At 38.0% G+C, this 21,915-nt stretch overlaps 1 protein-coding gene across 1 annotated transcript; it reads right to left on the reverse strand.

The window, feature by feature from the left end:
• Positions 1 to 3,576: 3,576 nt before the first annotated feature.
• LOC124264530 (apoptosis regulator BAX-like) lies at positions 3,577 to 12,419 on the reverse strand. The gene is made up of 6 exons (XM_046699272.1): positions 12,241 to 12,419; positions 8,002 to 8,154; positions 6,974 to 7,058; positions 5,816 to 5,951; positions 5,028 to 5,126; positions 3,577 to 4,165 (listed from the first exon to the last, which is right to left on the reverse strand). Exons 1-6 carry the CDS (start codon positions 12,272 to 12,274, stop codon positions 4,058 to 4,060), a joined length of 615 nt encoding a protein of 204 aa, XP_046555228.1. The 5' UTR covers positions 12,275 to 12,419; the 3' UTR covers positions 3,577 to 4,057.
• Positions 12,420 to 21,915: the final 9,496 nt, after the last annotated feature.

Raw genomic sequence — 21,915 nt, forward strand, 5'->3', positions numbered from 1 at the left:
ACAAACACAGGGAGTACATCTACAGAAAGATTATGCTTCACATTGAAGAAGGGTAAGAGTAAAATAAAGGTTGGCCTGAAACAGTATTCATGAGTTGTGTGAAGAGAATACAGGCATGTAATGACTAAGATAACAGAAAAACACTATCTGTCCGAACAAGAAACACAGACAAGTCCTGAGCAAAAGGAACAGCAAAATATCAGAGTTGTTCCTGTATACAGCAATATAACACTTATGTCTCCTATCTTATTTATGTATTACCATGGTTACCAAGCTGAAAGGTGAGGTGAGGTGAAATTGGGTTTAACGTCGTGCTTGAGAATATTTCGCTCATATGACGACGTACCAAGCTGAAAGGTTTCTCCTTTATCCATGTGCAGTGAATAAAGCTGTATTCATACAAAATGTCAATGTTTCATGAACATTCTATGTTCACTGAAAATGTATACATTATTCGATTATGTCTATTGTAATTTCATCTGCACTTTCTACCAACAAACATTGATTACATTTAATGTCCACTTCCCTTGGATATGTCCTTGTTTATTACATATTCTCTTTCCTTGATGTCATCCATGTTTATCAGACACTTCGATATTACATCCAAAACATCCATGTTTATCAGATACATCAATGTTCATCAAATACATTCATCACATTCATGAACCTTCAATACATCCATGAACATTGATTTAAGCCCAGCATTCTCAGCCTTGCTTCTGAGGAAATGAAAAATTGTTGTTCCAGGAATGAGCTGCCATACACTACAAGTTTGTATACACAAATCATATAGCAGGGAAAATTTCACAGTCACACGTCTGAAGAAAATGTGGGATCGATGTAACCTTTTCATGACATGATTCTGCATTAAACAAAGCCTAGAAGTCAGCCTGTCAATTTCTCCTCATATATCCAGTCTTTCTGCTCTTTGTTAAAGGGACAAATAACGCAAACAACACACCACAACAACTTCAGTATCTTCCGGGCCATCATTTCAATACACTGCACTAAGCCCTGGATCCATTCCCTGGCTATCACAACCACTAATTACCTCCCTTTGATTTTCACTGACAGTTTACTAACCAATCACTGACCAACCGACTTTCGGCAATACTCCAGCAATGTCTCAGCATGGGACACTGCAAATTTGCTTCACAGAAAAATATAATGACAAATATTTATCGACAGCCTTTTTTATTTTGTGAGTGTGACATGACGAAACAGATTTTTGTACCATTGTCAAGCAGTAACGGTACAAGAACCTGTATCGAAACATTGCACTCAAAAATATAAAAGTAGTTATTCATAAAATATTGTCACTATTGTACTTCTTAACTACTCAAATGTCACTCAAAGAAGACCCCCAAAAGATGTATGAGGGCTTTGTGTTCTGTGTTAATGAGTTTTTCAAACAAGAACCAGAGGAGTAGATCTGGGGAAAGAGCATAAGTTTACTGAAACCCGAGCCCTGGAATTACACAGTATGATCAACACACTCACATACAAATCTGTGGAAAAATCTTGTTCATTATTTCTCATGGGTAAATTCAGACTTTTTCAATCCAGTAGCAAAACAAACGACCACCAAAACAGAACAGCCTGGGTACATGAGGAAATACGAGTATTGTCAGAGATAAACAGATCCCCTGAAGTTTGAAGATGTTGATGAGGTTGCAATGTCAAGGTTACACACCATGAGTTCAGTCCAACTAGTTCTCAGTTTAACATGGTGGTTTTTGTACACGATGTAATTAGCAGAGGACTTGCCTTGGACTAAAGAATAACACGCCAGTCCCATGCTGGTAGTAAGGAATATAAGAGACACCAGTAATTAGTATCCATATGATGTAATTTTCAAATTTAATATGTTACCAGTGTCAATCTGTCACTTTGAAGGACAGTAGTTTTTATGCAAACAAGAAATATTCTTTTGCATGTTATCTAATCATCCAACCTCCACAACACAATCTGAAACCAGTTTACATGACAATGAGGTAAACCGGTCAATTTCGTGTTTAAAAAATGGTAATGTATTTTAGTCAATTTGTGCAACATATTTCACTTAATATTGGCATAAATTGGTTAAAAGTATCTTTCTTCTGGCAAATTTGATGGATGGCATCTCTTTGAGTGCCTCTGTCTAACCCAGGATGTAATTCACTTCTTGCAAACTGTTGATGTTGATGTTGATGATGATGGAGTTGCCCGAGGCTGTGACCATGATGCAGATCTCAACACAAACCACTGAACACAGGGTGTCAACACTCGTCCACACAGCATGGGGAGAATCATACCCTACAGGACAAACTGTCTACAAAATCCTGCAAAATTGGTATTTCAAATCTGACAGAGTAAAGGTGAAAAAGGTGACCTAAGTAATCGCTCCACACCTAGTCATTATCAACAAACAGACTTTGTTTTTTTTATCACCAGAAATTGAAATACAGAAAACAATTTTGACAAAATGATGGATATAACAAACTGTTTGTTATATAACCACTTGCTGTTTATTTAAGTCAAAATGTGAATAACAAACAGCTGTTATTATGAACTAAAATTAGTGGTGCTTTTGGGTTTGTTATTATAACTGTAGTTAACTGTAGATTATAGAAGATTTCTGTAGATTTCTTAGATTATAGAATATGAAGAGAACAAAGCTATTGTCACAGAATATCACAGGCTACAAACTTCAAGTCCAGCTATCTAGGATATTGAACACATGGTAGTTGTGACACGTAGACAACTGTTACCGTAATCTACATAATTAGTGCTGCAGGCTTTCAACCATAAAATACTTCGAGCAATATACTGACAATCAAGTTATTTGTGATGTAGGGAGCTGAGAGTAAATAGAGAATCTCACCCAAGTGTCTTCTGATATCTGACAATCAAGTTATTTGTGATGTAGGGAGCTGAGAGTAAAACCTGATCTGCTTTTACTCAGTATGCACACACATACAAAATGGACTCCGACTGACTGACTGACTGAGTTTTAGTTTTACGCTGCTTTTAGCAATATTCCAGCAACATCACGGCGGGGGACACCAGAAATGGGATTCACACATTGTACCCATGTGGGGATTCGAACCCGGGTCTTCGGCGTGACAAGCCAACACTTTAACCACTAGGCTACGCCGCAGCCCCGAAATGGACTCCGAGTTTGGTAGCTCAAGATAGTACCCTGCTGGGTATCCATGTTGTCCTGCTGGGTATCCATGTTGTCCTGCTGGGTATCCATGCCCTTGGAGCATATGTACTGTGAACCAGTTGAGTGAGTGAGTGAGTTGGGTTTAATGCCATAATCCAGTTGTAGAACACCATGTCAGCTTTATGTAGGCGGTAAACCTGAAGAGATCCAAGTCTTTGACATTTACCACCTTGGTGAGACCCATGAGCATGGTTACATTGCTGAACCAAAATTCTCAATCATGGTGATTTGGTAATTACTGAACCAAAATTCTCAATCATGGTGATTTGGTAATTACTGAACCAAAATTCTCAATCATGGTGATTCGGTAATTACTGAACCAAAATTCTCAATCATGGTGATTCGGTAATTACTGAACCAAAATTCTCAATCATGGTGATTTGGTAATTACTGAACCAAAATTCTCATTCATGGTGATTCGGTAATTACAACCTATGACAGTAGGTTTCTGGCATACTCAAGGGCCCTGTGAAGAGCACCACTTTTAATAAATGGACCTGCTGTGCTGGCTCAATAGCTGTTATCTTGTTGTTCAGTATAGTGTGACACTAGCTCTGTTCATCTTCATCATATCTTTCATTTAAGTTTCAACATTAAAAATATAACAATCTCAGAATGTAATATAAATACTGCAAACAAAGTACAAAAGGATCCAATTATGCCAGATTTGTATAAATTCTCATGAATAGGACAACACATGTTAATTCCTCTTTACCGTTACCATGGAGACACACAGACTCCAACTGGCTGTCTACATTCCACAACTACCTGTCACGGAAACATAAACAAGAAATCGGTTGGACACAGTTAAATCTGCAATTGAATAAAAACCTAAAACGACAGATACTATCAATGCCAGCCTTTCCAGAGGTAGATAGCTCCACTTATAACCACTCCGGCGCCAAGGACAAGCAGTACCTGTTTGCTAGGTGTCCCAAAGTATTCCACTATGGCTTCCTGCAAATGAAGGAGAGGACATATTAGAGACATAGCATCCATGTTGTTTCAAGTGTAACAGTGATCTCTCTTGATGATGCGGATCTCATGGACGACCATCTCTGTTAACAGACACTTGTGTTATTGGTAACATTTATTGTAGGTTTGGTGATAGTTCAACTAATGTAAAAAGGAATATATGTGTATCACATGAAATGTTTGGTAGATCTCATGGACGACCATCTCTGTTACCAGACACTTGTGTTATTGGCAACATTTATTGTAGGTTTGGTGATAGTTCAACTTATGTAAAAAGGTGAGGTGAGGTGAAATTGGGTTTTAACGTCATGCTTGAGAATATTTCGCTCATATGACAACGTGCATGCGTGTGTATGCGTATGTGCGGCTGCTTGTACTAGCCCAGACTTAAGCTGGTTTTATAGTGCTAGCCCACTGAGATACCACGCCGCAGTGAAGCATGAATACCCCATTCAGACACATTATACTGACTCTGAGCCGACCAGTCTTTGTTGTACCCATTAATGCCGAGCGCCAGGCAGGGACCAACAAGTACCATATTGTAACGTCTTTTGGTATAACGCGGTCGGGGATCGAACCCGCGACCTTCCGTCTCTCCGGGCGGACGCTCTAACCACTACACCACGGAGGCGGTCCTTATGTAAAAATGAATATATGTGTATCACATGAAATGTTTGGTAGTCATTGGTTACAGCAGTTTAACTGGATTCACGTTTTTGTGATGGATGACTGAATAATGATTGGGAAATGTGAAACTGTTCTCTTTGTTGAAATTGAAATATATATCTGAGACTGAAAGAATTCCAGTTTCTTAACTCTCATTCAATACTTTGTGTGTACCTACCCAGCCACCTCTGTCTATAATCCACTGTGATACTTTTTCTCTCAGGAAGTCTATCACCAAGTTGATGATAGCTCGGACTAGAGGTATCTTATCCAAGGCCTGGAGGAAAACAAGAAGCATTAGTGGTTGGTTCCTTTGACGAGGACTTCAATACACCCTCTTTAATTGTTAGTTGTTTAATGGGTATGGCATGATGGGGGACGGAAAGCCCAAAGTTTTGGAACTTGTAGGCACTGAGAACACTTAACCATAGCTAAAACAGCCAAATGCAAGGCCTTTTCAATGCAATGATCTAAAAAGAAGACTAAGGTGTTCTTTCTGCTTATTTATTTTGACATTATTACTTTGACACACATATGTGCATCCATTTTATCAGTGGGTTATTATGGTATCAAATTATTCAATTCTACAAATGTCTCAATATCATTTCTCCATCAAGTTACAGACTAATATTTTGCAGCATTATGCAATGCTGATACAAATCACCATGATGTAATCATTTATCAGTAACAATAATGGATTCCAGAAACCTTCACATTTTTATGGCAGATTCCAATTCAAAGCATTTGTATTTGTGTTATGTTATCAGTACATGTATGATGGATGCAGCAAAGAGACCAAGGACCATAACTAGGGTTATCTGGTTATTTGATTCAGGTTCCACCAGTCTGTGGTACAAACCACAGATTTCAAACACAAAGGCCAAACCTCAACACCGACATCAGGAACAACAAAGGACTGAGCAGAATCATGATTTTCTGATAAGTTGAACATGAGATATATCCCACCTTGAGAGCCATCTTGTAAGCAAAATAGAACAGTGCCACCACTCTGCCCCAGTTGAACACTCCATCGCTGAATATGGACTGGGCTACGTTGAGGAACGTGCTCCGCTGTGCATCTGGCGGGACCTGGCTGATCAGGCTAGAAAACAATAGGTGAGTGAGTGAGTGAGTTTAGTTTTACGCTGCACTCAGCAATATTCCAGCTATATGGCGGCTGTTTGTAAATAATCGAGTCTTGACCAGACAATCCAGTGATCAACAGCATGAGCATCGATCTACGCAACTGGGAACCGATGACATGTGTCAACCTGTCAACCAAGTCAGCGAGCCTGACCCCGGATCTTCAGGGGTAGGAAAACAATAGGAGGAATGAAATTGTTAAATCTATCATCTGTCCTAAGCTTCCTAAAACAATTCACCTTTATTTCTTAACCACCTGCGAAAATATACCCCTTTCTGTAATATCCAAGAAGACTCAAATCCCTTTCTTTGAAAGTTGCATGCAAAAATATGAGAAACCAATCAAAATGTGCATATGACTTCAAATACTTTGTTTAAAGAATCCTTCAGGAATAACCTTTGAATCTACATAGATTTGGTGTCTAAAAGGTATACCCAATCATACTGTATGTCAGCTGAAGTCTGATGTTTTTTAAAAAGCATCTGCAATGTACATGATAGGTGGGACAAATTCCCATTCTTTAGCTATGTTCGTCCGTGCTTAGACAAAATCAACCATAAAATTCATAACAGCTCAGCTTAATTTTTTCAGTAATCTGTCCTCAACAAATTGTTACTTTATTAGTTTCACTGATTTCAAAAGTGACACGCCAATATGAAGTGTTGTAAACTATGATAATAATGAACTCAGTGGGACCACTAATTTTAGTTTATTATAAGTTCATTATTACATGCTTTTTGACTTAAATATAGAGCAAGTAACCAAGAAAAACAACAGGGCCTAGATTTTCGAAGCTCTCTTAGCGTTACGATAGTCGTATGTACCATGCATTAACATTAACTTACGACTATCTTAGCACTAAGAGAGCTTCGAAAATCTAGGCCCTGGTTGTTATATCTGTCAGTTTGTTAAAAGCATGTTCCTTATAGATGTACTTTACTGTAATTGCACATAAGATTCCGACGTGATGTAAGTCTTACTTCTGTAGCCTGACGTCTCCATCCAATTGGTCTCCAATACATCGTAAGGCTCGTGCTATCTCTGTTGTGTGCTGCATAGGGGGGCCTGTGGAAATAATACAAGCACTTTCTTCAAGTAGGTTTATACAGCACATCAGTGACAATCACAATCCAAGGAAATTCACCTCTGTTTGAAACTCCTGGTATCACCATGACGACAGAGCAAATGGCACAGTTACCATGGTTACAACGACCAGGTGGTCCCTGATAGAAGGGCTGTCATTTATTGGAAACTATAGTATAAGTGGGCTTTTTAAATGTTGTTTTGTGTTTTTACCCCGCATTCAGCAACATTCTAGCGGTACGACAGTGGCCTGTAAATAATCGAGTGTGGGCCAGTCAATCCAGTGATTGATATTGTGAACATCGATCCATGTCGGCAGGGTATTCTAACATGTCATCAACCAAGCCAGAATCTGACCATCGATCCATCTGGTCACCTCGTTTGACCAGCAGAGGACGCTGGAGATTAATTCCAGTCATGAATTCATGCATAGATTTTCCACTCCAAAGTATCATGACATCTTATAACAAATTTAAGTAGGTTTCACTATTCTGTATTTGACAAAAGTACCTATGTAAAACCCTGATGTAATGGCAGATAAGATGAGCTGTGAAATGTTTACAATCCATTTTCTGCATTCTCAATGTCTGTTATACACGTTCTAACCATGGTTGGTTGGTTGGTTGGTTGGTTGTTGTTTAATGCCACACTCAGCAATATTCCAGCTATATGACGGTGGCCTGTAAATAATCGAGTCTGGAAAAGACAATCCAGTAATCAACAGCATGAGCTTCGACTTATGCAACTGGGATATGATGACACAGAAAGAATGCTGGACAAAAGGGCTATGACAAATGCTCACGTGAAATTCAGGTAGCAGAGCTAAACACATTTTTAACAATTCATATCTGGGCAAAAGCTGATTATTTTCCCAACAATGTCTCCCGGTGTTTATATTCCATATTGTGTGGACATATCGGCTTACCACAAGGAGTGCCTGGTTCTTGTAGTTCATCCAGCGCAGGTGCATGCTGTATTCCATCCTGCTGCATACGATCATGGATGAAGGTGTTGAGCAGATAGCGGCCTTGATTTGTGATGTCATCACGACTCAAGTGTCGATCCACTGGTGGTTTGGCTGTAAACAGAAACAATAAAGGTTTTGAAGGGAGTTTTGCAATTAGTATTCAGGGCTCCAGATAAGGGCCGTATCGACGTATGTACTGATAAAAAATATGCACGATACGGTAGGAAATAATTTTGAAAACGTAGCAGATACGCACCACAGCAATGGTGTACTAATCATTTACAGACGTATTTATATGAAACGTATTGTTTTATTGTTTATTGACCTGTTTACACAAGAGTAGCAATGTTGTGGTGCATATACCAAACGAAACACAAGATTACTGATTACTGATTACTAATTTCCATTCAGTACTCTAAATGTACTCTTTAGGTTTTTTTTCCAGTACTCCTATATTGAAAAAATAAGTAGTACGTACTCCTGATGTTGAAAAATTATCTGGAGCCCTGAGTATTTGTATTGGAACCAGTTATTTACATTAAGAATGGTAGTGGGGATTCTTAAAGTTAATGTTTCTGCTACAGTCCTTATCTGAAGATAACCAATGTTCTAACATTAGCAGGGAATAAAGGAATCACTGACACTTCCATGAATTCAGCAATAATACTTCTGTATTCCCTTCCTACCATAGGCGGGCGGTGGGGTGGTGATCGGAAAAAAACTAACAGGAAAAAAGACACGAAAAAAAAAAGTAACAGATTTTGCTAGGAAGAAAAGAAAGACCTTTTCAGTTGTTTGTTTTTTATTTATTAACAAAGTGTAACAAAACTTGTGTGGCTTGTATACAACTGGATCTTCTACGTCTAAAGCTGTGCTTGGGCTAGCACGGCAGTCTGACTTAGCACGCATACTACATTCCCACCAAAGCTTGTTTTTTGATGATCAAAGCTCACCCTAATCCTAATTAAGTGTTTATATAAAAACTGTTACCTTTGTTCCTGTTACTTTTGTTCCTGTTACTTTTTCTCCTACATTCGGTGGGGTAGCCTAGTGGTTAAAGTATTCCCTCACCAACCCTAAGACCCAGGTTCGATTCCCCAAATGGGCACAATGTGTGAAGCCCATTTCTGGTGCCCCCTGCCGTTACATTGCTGGAATATTGCTAATAGCGGTGTAAAACTGAACTCACTCACTCCTACCATAGGCATCAATAGAGTTAGAATTAATGCTGCTTTCAACAATATTCTGGTTATATCAGAGCTAGTCAGCTTAATGTTGGAGGAAAGCATGAAATTATGCAGGTCTCAAACATTTACCAATTTTAGGTATGGCTAAACCTGAAGACATTATTGGTGTGAACCAGAATTTGAACACCGAACTGAGGTTTCTGGTGACCCAAGTGATGCGACATAGGTCTCTTTCTGTTTGAAAGACTGACTGAGTTTGGTTTTACGCCGCTTTTAGCAATATTCCAGCAACATCACGGCGGGGTACACCAGAAATGGGCTTCACACAACTGAGGTTTCTGGTGACCCAAGTGATGCGACATAGGTCTCTTTCTGTTTGAAAGACTGACTGAGTTTGGTTTTACGCCGCTTTTAGCAATATTCCAGCAACATCACGGCGGGGGACACCAGAAATGGGCTTCACACATTGTGCCCATGTGGGGATTCGAACCCGGGTCTTCGGCGTGACGAGCCAACGCTTTAACCACAAGGCTACCCCACCGCCCCCTGTGTGAGAGAAGTGTTGAAACATGGTGAAAACTTTCCCTTGAGCATTTCTCACGTCTGGGGTAACTACTCAACCTAAAAAATTAAGGTCTGATGATGCAAATGTTTTACATGTTATGTCATATACGCATGACAGTCCAGCAAGAGAAATTATCAACAGAGTTAAGAAAACAAACATCGATCAAAGGATCTACCGACAACATGTTGATTTATTAATTACTCTTATCATGCACAATGGATTTGTCAAAAGTTTATAGTATGTACATTTATTATGCACACTGAATACACCCATATCCTGTCGTAAAGTGCCCGTGTAAAAACAACGTTTTTTCTTCAAAGTAGTGCAATATGTTGATTGATTGCTCATTGTTGTCCTACTAAATTATTTGTTTAAAGAATGGTGGACATCATGTAAGTAGTTGTCAGGTGTGCTATTTGGGTGACAAATGAGACTATATACCAGTGGGGAAAGCCTGAAACACCAGTTGAGAAACTATTACGAGTTATAATGTTACATACAATTTTTCAATATTAGATTCTAAAAAAGACACATAAAATGGAACAGGTTTCTTTGTCAGCTGCAGATGAATGGGATATCATTCCTTTATGTGGATGTTGACGGATACATTCATCGAACAAGGTAATAGCCTGATATTATTGCTATTTAGTCGGTTTTAATTTTGATATTTATTCATTTGTTGTAGCATTCAACAGAATCATTCCACTTCATTGTGAAGTTGTTTGATGCGAGACAGATGACATGCACTAGGTTGCACATAGTGCATGTATGTGTGTGAAATATTATTCACTTAGGCAATATATAAAATGTCTGGATATAACAGTCACTATAACAGATTGTGTACTGTTTATGAGGTTCCAAAGTGTAGTGTTGGGCAAGCTGTCTAAGGCACCAGGCTAGTGATCTAGCGAGCTTAAGGTGCCAGGATCGAGCCCACCTGTGACCGGGTGTAAAAAACCTTCAAGTCAACTTTGTGTGCAGACCTCTCAGACTTGTTACCCCTAGTGTACAGTACACAACCCTGTGCACTTAAAAGAACCCACGATCCATTGGTATATGACCAGATGGTGGCCACATGAATACGTGTAAATGCCTAGTTGTAGGTACAGCAACGTGCAGTAAACTTGGACAAAGTACTGTGATTATGTGTTCCAGTCCACCCAGCTGTGAATGGGTACCTCGTAAGGATGGGAAAGTCACATTAACTTGGTGCACTTAATGGCTGCAAGAGTTGATCCTGAAGAAGTTGAGATTGAAAATATGATGTGAAGCTGAGATAGACATCCAATGATTAAGGGAAACAAAGCACCTTGAGCAGCTGACCTTGATATTGGCAGTATACAAATATTAGTATGTATGTATTTAAATATATAATAATAAATTAATCATGCTAGGATAGGATAGCCGAACTATAAAGACATTTATTGACTTGGTTTCATTTTACCACTGGCAGATGAAGTTAGACTTCAAAACATTTGGATTTGTTGTCATAATAATCAAGATGGAAATATCAAGGGGTCAAAAAGATGACTATATTTCTCCAATTAATTCCAAGACGAAACTGTATTTTATCCTTGTTGATCAACTTGTATTTTATCCTTGTTGCCAATTGCGCTTGCGGTTGGTGAAGCAGAAATCACAACCCAGTCAAGAATTCTGGGATATCATATGGGTACTCATGGGGGTAAAGACAATAACAAAAGCAACAACCAGTCCCGGGGAATTGCTCTAGATCAGTGTCCCTTTAATGAAGAAGTTTCTCAAGAGATGGTGTCAACTGATCACAGTGTGAGAAAGCACTCTGAGAGAGTTTAGGCTCACTAAATACAGTGTTTATTCCTAATACAAGATAGTAACCTTATAAAACCACACTATCAATTTGTGTTAACCTTTATTCATTATAATGACATTTGACATATGTTTATTCAACTGTTAAACTTTTCTATTGGCTTAGGAGCATTGTCGAGTTTCAACAGTTCAACAGTCAAAGTCTAAACAGAGACCATCTCTGGTCTAAACAAAACATTTATTATTGCTGTGGACTGGACGTTATACTCAAATGTATTTCAGTCTGGACACTTTATGAAATCAAATATACTTTCGAAAAACAATAGTCTTCGATTTAGGTTTTGACTTAGACCTTGTACAAATTATATTATCATGTAACCTTCCCGCTAAAAAAAACAGATAATTAAACAAGAAATATTCCGCTTGACCTATTAACAAAGTAATTCTCAGAAACTCCACTGTGTTTTCATGTCTGTTACGATGTACCCCTTACAGCATGGAAGGCTTTATACCTAGGCCTACCGGCACTTGTCACTCGACCCTTGCTTACTGACAAACTGCACCACGAAATTAGGATACTTTCAGGTGAAGATCGGGTCTAAAGGCAATGCATGCATTCAAATCATTCGTATATCCTGGTCGGTACTTCATACTCACATCTGGCTAGTGGATGAAACCGTTCTCTACTCATCTTATCGATAGATACTGAGTTTACTGAAATATATTTACGGAGGGCACACACTCCACTTTGAGTTTGTCAAAGCGCCGATCACTTCCGGGGAGCTAACTCTTGCAGACAACTTCACCGGGAAATTTCCACAGCTGTATAAAAACAATATGCTACGTCTGTTGTATCAGTCATACTCTATCTGAACATTTATTTATCTATGTCTAGAGTGTGTATTTATTTATTCATGATTATCTATTCTCGAAGCATGTATTTATTTGTTTAAATGGTATTTTACATTCTTGTTCTAGCAACCGTGTGTTTTCCCGCCATATGTTCTTATGCAGGTAATACTGAATACGGTGTAGATCTACATCCTTACTTGCATTATGGTCGGGAAATGGTCGTCACTAAATTTTGTTGACTAAAATACGACCAGGATGTCACGCAATCATTTTCGACTCTCTCTTCTGAATCTCTGTATGCCATACTTTTAAAAAAGGTACGGGGAATTCAATAAAAAGGTGCTACATCTAATGCTATTTTAGATCTTTAATGAGATAAATAGTTTACAGTGTAACTGGGACATATGACTTAGATTTGCATTAGTCGTTGGACGTCAATCAATCAATCTTTATTTCATACTGAAAGGCCACAGTTAGTACAATAATTATTCACGTGTGGGTAGTAGTACATTTTTTCTCAGAATAAAAGCTTTGTCTTTGTGGGCAGATTTTCTAAATGTCTTTTACTGGAATTATTCATCAATGATATTAACTTATGAGTTTCATGATGTACATGATAATATTTCTTCAAATATCTATTTCCTAGTGTAACGATAAGTATGCCGGACAAACACATAAAAATGAAATTCATGTTAGGCATCATTTCTAAAAGTTGCACATTTGACGGATTCTATTTTCATTCTTAATTCATCGGTATCTCCCAGTTTCAATATATAAATAATGCGCAGAGCAGCGAAATCTCGCCATTGAAGATTTATATTTCCTTATGGTCAAAAGTGAGTGAGTTTAGTTTTACACCGCACTCAGCAATAGTCCAACTATATGGCGGCGGTCTGTACATAATCTAGTCTGTACCAGACAATCCGGTAATCAACAGCATGAGCATCGATCTGCGCAATTGGTAACCGATGACATGTGTCAACCAAGCCAGCGAGCCTGACCACCCGATCCCGTTAGTCGACGAGTGCTGGCAATGGTAAGACATTATGGTCTCCTAGAGGAGGTACCCGGAAACAAAACGAGTCATGCCTGCCCTTGCGTTGTAATCACAAAACACAAAAAGACGTCTTTTATTAACTTTAAATATTTTGATAGCCCATGTTGGTCTTTTTAGTTTTTATATTCCACTTCGTGTCTTTCTCAGTTCCGCTAGTCTAATTTCGCTGGAACTTGCGATCGAGAATTCTCAGAGACCTCATTGTCACAGGTTGGTGTCAGTGCGGGTGTTTCCATCTAAGTCTCCGTGAATGCTGAGCAGCATTTCATCATCACTCTCATCAAAGTTAAGTTCGTGTTTTGCTGCAACCAGTTCACAGATTTTCAATGACGGACAACTTTCTGGCTATATTTCTTCCGAGGAGATAAAATTCCATCAACCGGCAACTTTCTTCCTTCAGAGAAACAACTACTCCGGTCGTAGCTAGACTAACGCTTAGTCCCTGAATATATATAATTTTGATAGCAACAAACAAACCCATATTTATTGAGAGCAGAGATTCAGAACCTGAGGAAATCTAGACTTGCTTCATTATGACTTTAGCAGTGCAGAGAGGGCTTGGCAGCAGGGAAAATAATGTGGTTCAGGGACTGTGAGACAGACTAGGTCGTAGCAATGGTGCGTTTGATAACGACTGGGAAGACTAGAATGGCGTATATATAGCGACGTCATGCAAAAAGCGTACTATTGCCTGTTAAAGTACTGTCGACGTCTTTGATCCTTTCGGGAAGCATTTCAGAATCACATAACTTATTGTACTGGACACTTTTGGGTCCAAGCAGAAAGCAAACGTACCGGAAGTCCACATTGTCCTTAGTATGTATGGGGATCTACCTTCAGTTGTTGACAGGCGCGTAGCAAGCCAATTTTTTCGTGTAAGCCCGATAGGTTACAAAGTTTCATATTTAGATAGTATTGAGGGCTTACCCAGCCTTTTTAGCAACAGTCATGTGTAAGCCCGGGCTTTTTTATTATGGAAGCTACGCCCCTGGTTGACGATCTGTAGCCTGTTATATTGTCTATAGTTTTAGATTTGCATGCTAGTTTTACACCAGTCTGTGATTTTCTGGTTGTTTTTAATGTAGTTCGTCAACAGGTTTTTATATGTTCTCGGTTTATGTGTCATGAATGTATCACTTGTTTTAGTCACTATATGGCTGAAATACTGCCGATGTGACTTAGTCTAGAAATCTTCACTCACTGTTTGTTTCGTTTTTAATTATTTGGTCTAGTTCCATATTATGCTGTTCGAAAGGAATGTGGGTGATCTCGCTTTGACCTGATAGGGTCATTTGCTATCGTCGGGTGTACACAAGGACAGTCACATAGCGTACAGGGATACCGCTCTTGAACTGCCCATTTACATAAAGATCGATTTACACAAAACATGTCAATTATTACTTGTGGACAATGAATTAGCTGGTAGAAAACAAAGATCCTATCCACAAAGCGTACGTAGCACTACGCTATTCGTAAGTCAATGATATAGTATAGAGTTACGATAAGTCGTCAGGCAACAAACGCTTTGTGGATCGGGAAGCAGAACGGGAGGAAAATGTTAAACACATCTGGGCAACATTCGTACAGCTGTATGTTACACAGGTAGGTCGGAAATATTTAATTGGTTCAAAGTCGGTCTCATTCTTTGTACAGTTACACTTTAACTCCCAATGTAACCATAATGAACTTTTGGTAGACCGAGAAATGAGCATTCCTACCACAGTTGTTTTTATCCTTGTGTTCCGCCGAATCTTTCTTGAACCCGAAACTGAGACTCGAGACGCTACACTGTGCGCATGTTCCTACAGGGCACTGCGAGGACAGATCGTCTTGGCAAAGATGACTTGTTGGAGCAGACATATGGTTTTGGAATGAGAATAGCTGCTTTTGATGGTAGATAAAAGAGCATGCAAAGCGCGGCAGTGTCGTTCTGTGCGTGCGCTACTTCTTAAGATGACGTCAGTGCACGTGAAGAATCTTGAATGACGTCATAGCACGTGTCAGATAACAATTCACAGAGATGACGTCATAGCACGTGAACGAGAATTGTATTTGAACGATCGAATAGACCGATCCAGTCTGTCAATCAAAACTGGCGCATGCGTCAAATTTGGCCAATCAGCAGGCCGGGCGCGCTGTGTTTTGTCGGACTTATTTCCGGGGTCAAACGATGCCTCCGAAGCGATGTGCTTTGAATTATGCCATTTACACTCGCTATATTTATTACATATTGCTGTGATTTGATGTGTACCTTTAACAAAACCATTACGGTCAAGACAACAAAAATGGAGGCGGATCAAGAAACGCGATAGGCCTAACGATCAGTTAAATGTCGGCACCATCGTTCAGGAAACCTACGTCTGCCTGCTGATGAGAATTTGCACGAATTTCCACACTTTTGCACATGTGCAAAATCATTACCAATTGATGACAACAATTAGCAGTTTAAGACTTTGCAAGTGTTATAAACACGGACAATTCTTGTAACTACAAAATTGTTTTTGCATTGAGTTGGTACGCCATAAAGCTCAAATGAGACAGGCGAGAAAGCCGTGACACAATGTAAACAAATCTCCATGTCGGTTACGGTCAACCGAAATAGCAAAACTTGTTACATGAAAGAACAATGTGGCGGATATTGTCCCCTTCGCTCTTAGATATTCTTCAATTTGTCACACATTTTAGGATGTTTTAAGTTTCATAAGCACAATCTGAAGGCCTACAATATCTTGTTAACAGAGCAAAATATTCGAGGAGTAATATTTTTTATCCAAACGGAAATATTGTCAGTGTCAGCAGTTGCCTATCATGCAATATCCAAGTATCAAAATTAATTCATATGAGTGCCTATAAAACCATGCTTTAAATATTTCAGCTTTTTTATAAAGAGTTGCATGGGACTTTGAGTTGAATTACCTTCCTCCATGCTGATCGAATACGAAAACTATGTGAGAAGAATAGTGATCGACTTTCTGGAGTATTGGACGGAGTGAAATAAAGTGTATATCTTAATTATGAGAACATTATTTGAAGTTTTGTTACCACATAAATTATTCACATATATTGGTACATTTTAGGAGTAATATTACAACTGTAATTTTGATTAATTCACTGGAAATGATAGCAAGGTATGTTTTAAGAATCTGGCTTTTTTTTTAGTAAACGTGGAAGGGTAATAAAATTAATAATAATCTAATCAATAATAAATAATTATTTAATTGATTGACATATCAGATTCTTATGATTTTAAGGCAGAACTAGGCAAACAAATACCATACATATCATGGCAGGACAATCACTTGGTATTAACTTAGTTTCTTGGCTCCTGCTTTTAGACGTTTTTTTAAATACTACATTTACTAATAAGATAATTCTGAAAGTGATTGCTAGTATCATAACTCATTAAAGTTATTTCAACATCAAGAGAATTTGAAAAAGCAAAGGCTACGTTTTGGTCAAACCCTGGTCAGGCATTATCCAGTCCTGGAACAGAATAACTTACAATAATCTCAGTTGACTTTTCATGTAACGGAATAAATATTGAAACATATATTTAACCCATATTTGATGTAATTCTGATAAATCATCAGTTTTTTAGGAGGTTATCAATATTGAAGACTGAGCCAAAGCTATTATAGTGTTTATTAAGATGATGGATTTTGACAAATTGTTCAAGGTTTGTTGATGGTTATTTGTTTGAAAATGAGCTTCATATTCAATTGCACACTGGTTTGTAGGAGGTGAATGCTTCAGGACATTTTCATGTCTGTTTTCCTAAATAAAACCTTTGTTATGACTTTTACCAAATTTTGAATCAACTTTAATATAATTTTTATGACACCAGTATGTATTTGATTCAGAAAAGGAAATAGATCAAAATCAGTGTTATGTCCTCTAGGGATATGGTCTCAGATCTAATAAAACAAAGATTATCATTGTTTAATTAAGAAGCAATAATGTCAATATGTAATTGTATTGACAAAAAGTTTTGAACATAGGATATATTCTTTGCACCTTATTTACACTAGTAGTTAGCAGTTAAACATCTCTGATGAAAAAAACAATAGATCTACATTCGTATTTTGTGTAACATTCTATTTCAATGCTAGTTAATTGTTCGGATAACTGTGGATCCTCTGTTCAAAGATTTTGCATCACATGTTTCCTATTTCTGGAAGATGGGTCAGCTAGTGTACAGGTGCAGACTGTATCTTGGATCTTTTTTGTGTTCTGGTGCTGCGACATACCTGTACATCAACGCTGGCAGTTCATGAAGTCCAGTATTGTGGAAGTTTGTATGTAAATTAGGATTCCACATCCAGATTTCCTAATAAGATCAAATAGGTATATGCTGTGATTGATTTGTTTACATTAATTATATACAGACAAATAAGGTGCATGAAGTAGTACACGGGAAATATTTTCTGCTTTTTATTTACCATTCTCTTAATTCACATAAACCCTAGGGGGTACAAATACATAAATCACTAACTGGCATCGTTATAAATGAAACCCCGTCATTAAAACTACTCATTTCGACCTTTAATTGACTTAAATCGACCTTTTTGACAACAGTGCACAATTCTCACCCGCGAACGAAATTTCAACCAATCAGAGCGGCGCGCCTCTGTGACGTCATATGAGGAATAGCTTTGAGGGCCGATGCAGAATTCATCTACATTTTAGGGGTTAAATTATCTTGTTTACAGGCTTGTATAAACCTGAAATCGTGACAATTGTTGTGGAAAATGAAAGCTATATGTTCTCACAATCTACTGTCATTCAATTTTGTCTCCTGCTTTGCCTAGTTTCCGAGTTACAACTTGTTTTCATAGACGATTCTGTCAAAATCGATTGGTGTCGTTCGGCCCTATTTGTATAATGACTGATCCAAATTGATCCCATTTCTGTGTTTTTTTACCTCGATATTTAATCATGTCATGTAAAAATCTGTTTGTATTCTCAAAACAGTGTCGGCCCATAAGTTTTCACATGCAATACAGCAATTAATACTCCCTTGTTGTAACCCGTGTTAGGTGGTATAAGCCTACACATGTTATTTGTCATCATTCACTTGATGGTCAGTTAATGAATTTATAACAGGTATAATTAGTGGTAACACACTTAGATTACCCGACAAAGGTTCCCATTTGGCATTTCTTGTGTCTGGAGTAAATATTCAACATTATAAACATCGATCAAAGGATTAACCGATAACACGCTGATTGATTGATTTATTACTTTTATCTTACACAGCGGAATTGTCAAAAGGTAGTGTTTATGTATGTAGATTTACTAATCTATACTGAATACACTCTGTCGTGTCGGTGTCTGCGTAAAAACAACGTCCTTCTTTCAAAGGATTAACCGCCAATACATTGATTGATTGCCCATTATTGGCTAACTAAATTACTGTTTTTAAAGAAAGGCGGAAATTATGCAATTGGTTGCCAGGTGTGCTATCTTGGGTGACCAATGAGACTATACACCAATACCTGAAAAGATTTATCACTTTTTCGTATATTAAACTGTTAAAAGACACATCATTTGGAACAGTTTTTTGTGGATATTGATGGATACATTCCTCGAACAAGGTAATGGCCTGATATTGTTCCTATAACTTTAATCTGTTTTAATTTTAATATTTGCATTTTGTTTTATTCATTTGTCGTAGCATTCAACAGAATCATTGTTTTCGCCGTGAAGTGTAATGAGACAGACAACATGCACTAGAGGTGTGTGTGCGAATTATGATTCACATTGGCAAACTATAAAATGTCTAGATATTACAGTTCTGTTATAAATTCACTATAAGTATCAGCAGATCGTCTGCTTTTTTATTTAGTTTCAAAATGCATACAAGTGTGATAATAAACTAATTATATACAGACAAATAAGGTGCATGAAGTAGTACACGGGCACCAGTATTGTGACTTCGACCCCCACCTCGCTTCCGTGGAAGAAATCGTTATGTTATAAGTTGTGTCATGCAAAATCCGTTTTGGTTATGATTCCAATACATATTTAACTACGAGTAGAAAGTAGTCTTGATTTTCTAACTTGATGAAAACAAACTATAATCTCATTAATTCTAACAGATTTTTTATTTTTAAAATGGCGGCGCCCTGTCGGGAACATCCGCCAGTCTGAGGATGCAAATGGTATTTAGGTTTGTTTTCACCCGAGGATATTAAATCAAATATTTTCTGCTTTTTATGCTATTTTGATGATAATAATAGGATTTGCATGACATAACAGTATATCATAACAATTTCTCGTGGCAGCGAGGTGGAGTCAATCATAATACTACTAACAATATTATTGTTACTTCGACCACAACCTCACTTCCGAGGAAGAATAATTCATTAAAAAGATAGAAACCCATGTTTTCAGATTATTGAACTAAATTTGAACAACGCCAACAGATAAGTAACGGCGCCACGCGCAGTGTTGATAATCTATTTATAGATACCAAAACGATCTGCAACATGAACATGTGGTTGTGTTCACGAGTTTTATAAAATTATAAACTCAAACAAAATTTCAGTTACCCTTCCCCTGCTAATATCTGTGACGGAGGTGAATAGACCGATCCAGTCTGTCAATCAAAACTGGCGCATGCGTCAATTTGGGCCAATCAGCAGGCCGGGCGCGCTGTGTGGATTTGTCAGACTTATTTCCGGGGTCAAACGATGCCTCCGAAGCGATGTGCTTCGAATTATGCCATTTACACTCGCTATATCTATTACATATTGCTGTGATTTGATGTGTACCTTTAACAAAACCATTACGATCAAGACAAAAAAATTTGAGGCGGATCAAGGAATGCGATAGGCCTAACGAGCAGTTAAATGTCGGCACCGTCGTTCACGAAACCTACGTCTGCTCGAAGGTGAGAATTTACACGAATTTACACACTTTCGCACATGTGCAAAAGCATTACCAATAGATGACAACAAATAGCAGTTTAGGATTTTGCAAGTGTTATAAACACGGACAATTCTTGTAACTACAAAATTGGTTTTGCTTCACGTTTTTAGTCACTACTGGGCATTGAGTTGGTACACCATAAACCTGAAATGACAAATCTGACAGCGAGCTGATTTCGGTTAGGGTCGACCGAAATAGCAAAACTTGTTACATTAAAGAACAATGTGGTGGATATGGTTGCATTCGCGATTAGATATTCTTAAATTTGTCACACATTTTAGGATGTTTTAAAGTTTCAAAAGCACAATCTGATAGTCCAAGAGCCCGGGGTTGATTTTTGTACCGAGAGAGGCCAAAAGGTTTGAACATGTATTCTGATGTAAAATTGCCTCACGAATCCAAAAATTTCAGTCTTACAAGTCAAAGCTGTGGCTTTAGCCCACTAGGGGGCGTTGAAGCGATGACTCAGCATTTTTTTTCAGGTAAACTGCTGCATCCTTTTAATTGCCATTTCCCAACTACAAATACTCAGTATTTCACCCAAACTGGTTGCAATGTAAAGAAGAAAGATAAATGTGTAATTTCACAAAATAATATGTTTAACAGTGTGGTATGTAGAGTAATGACTTCGTAGGTTTACAGTTTTTTGTCATTTTACCACCTGAAGTTCAGTGTAATGAAACTAAAGTATAATATAATACAGTATTTAAGGCTTTTAATTATGTAAAACATGTAGGAATTCAAATATATCAACAAAATGCATATGTCACTCAGGGTTAGTGTTTTATCTAAGATAAAGACAGTAAGGGTCACTCAAGGGGAGATAACTCTGTAAAATGTGGTTTTCAGAAAGAGATATAACTTGCTTTTTAGTCTATATACATGTAGTTGGACATATATGTAAAGAGTAATTAATCACCAACATTTATTCATGATACAAAACAGGTCATCAGGCCAGTAAAACATGCATGCATGCACGCACACACGTGCGCACACACACATGTAATAGTTTTAAAATTATTAAGCTAATTCTGACAACTCACATTGAGATTTTGGTATTTCTGTCAAAATGCAAGGGCTACCTCATCACGGATCATACTCATCGTCAGTAGCAGAGTCACTGTCATCTTCTCCAGCCTCACCCTCATCTGATTCTTCAGGGTCTGGAAATGTGCTACTCATTTGTTTTGTGACACATGTAGGTACCTGTGGTCCTTCGTACCATACAAGTTGAAAAGTTCCATCCTCCAACTTCCGTCCATTTCCTTCTGGTTTGAACTTCAATGGATCACAGAGATGAGGTGAGGTGAGGTGAGGTGAAATTGGGTTTATCGTCGTGCTTGAGAATATTTCGCTCATATGACGACACGGAGATGAACATTCTTCCGCATACTTGAAACATAATTGGTTCTTTTGATTTTTTAAACTAACGATACTTGACAAGGAGGAAATACAGCAGTATCTGTTCCTTGGATTTTGTATAAAGGATCACG

Source organism: Haliotis rubra, unplaced genomic scaffold, assembly GCF_003918875.1.
Source record: "Haliotis rubra isolate DU_JTF1 unplaced genomic scaffold, ASM391887v1 Scf93, whole genome shotgun sequence".
Lineage (NCBI taxonomy): Eukaryota > Metazoa > Mollusca > Gastropoda > Lepetellida > Haliotidae > Haliotis > Haliotis rubra.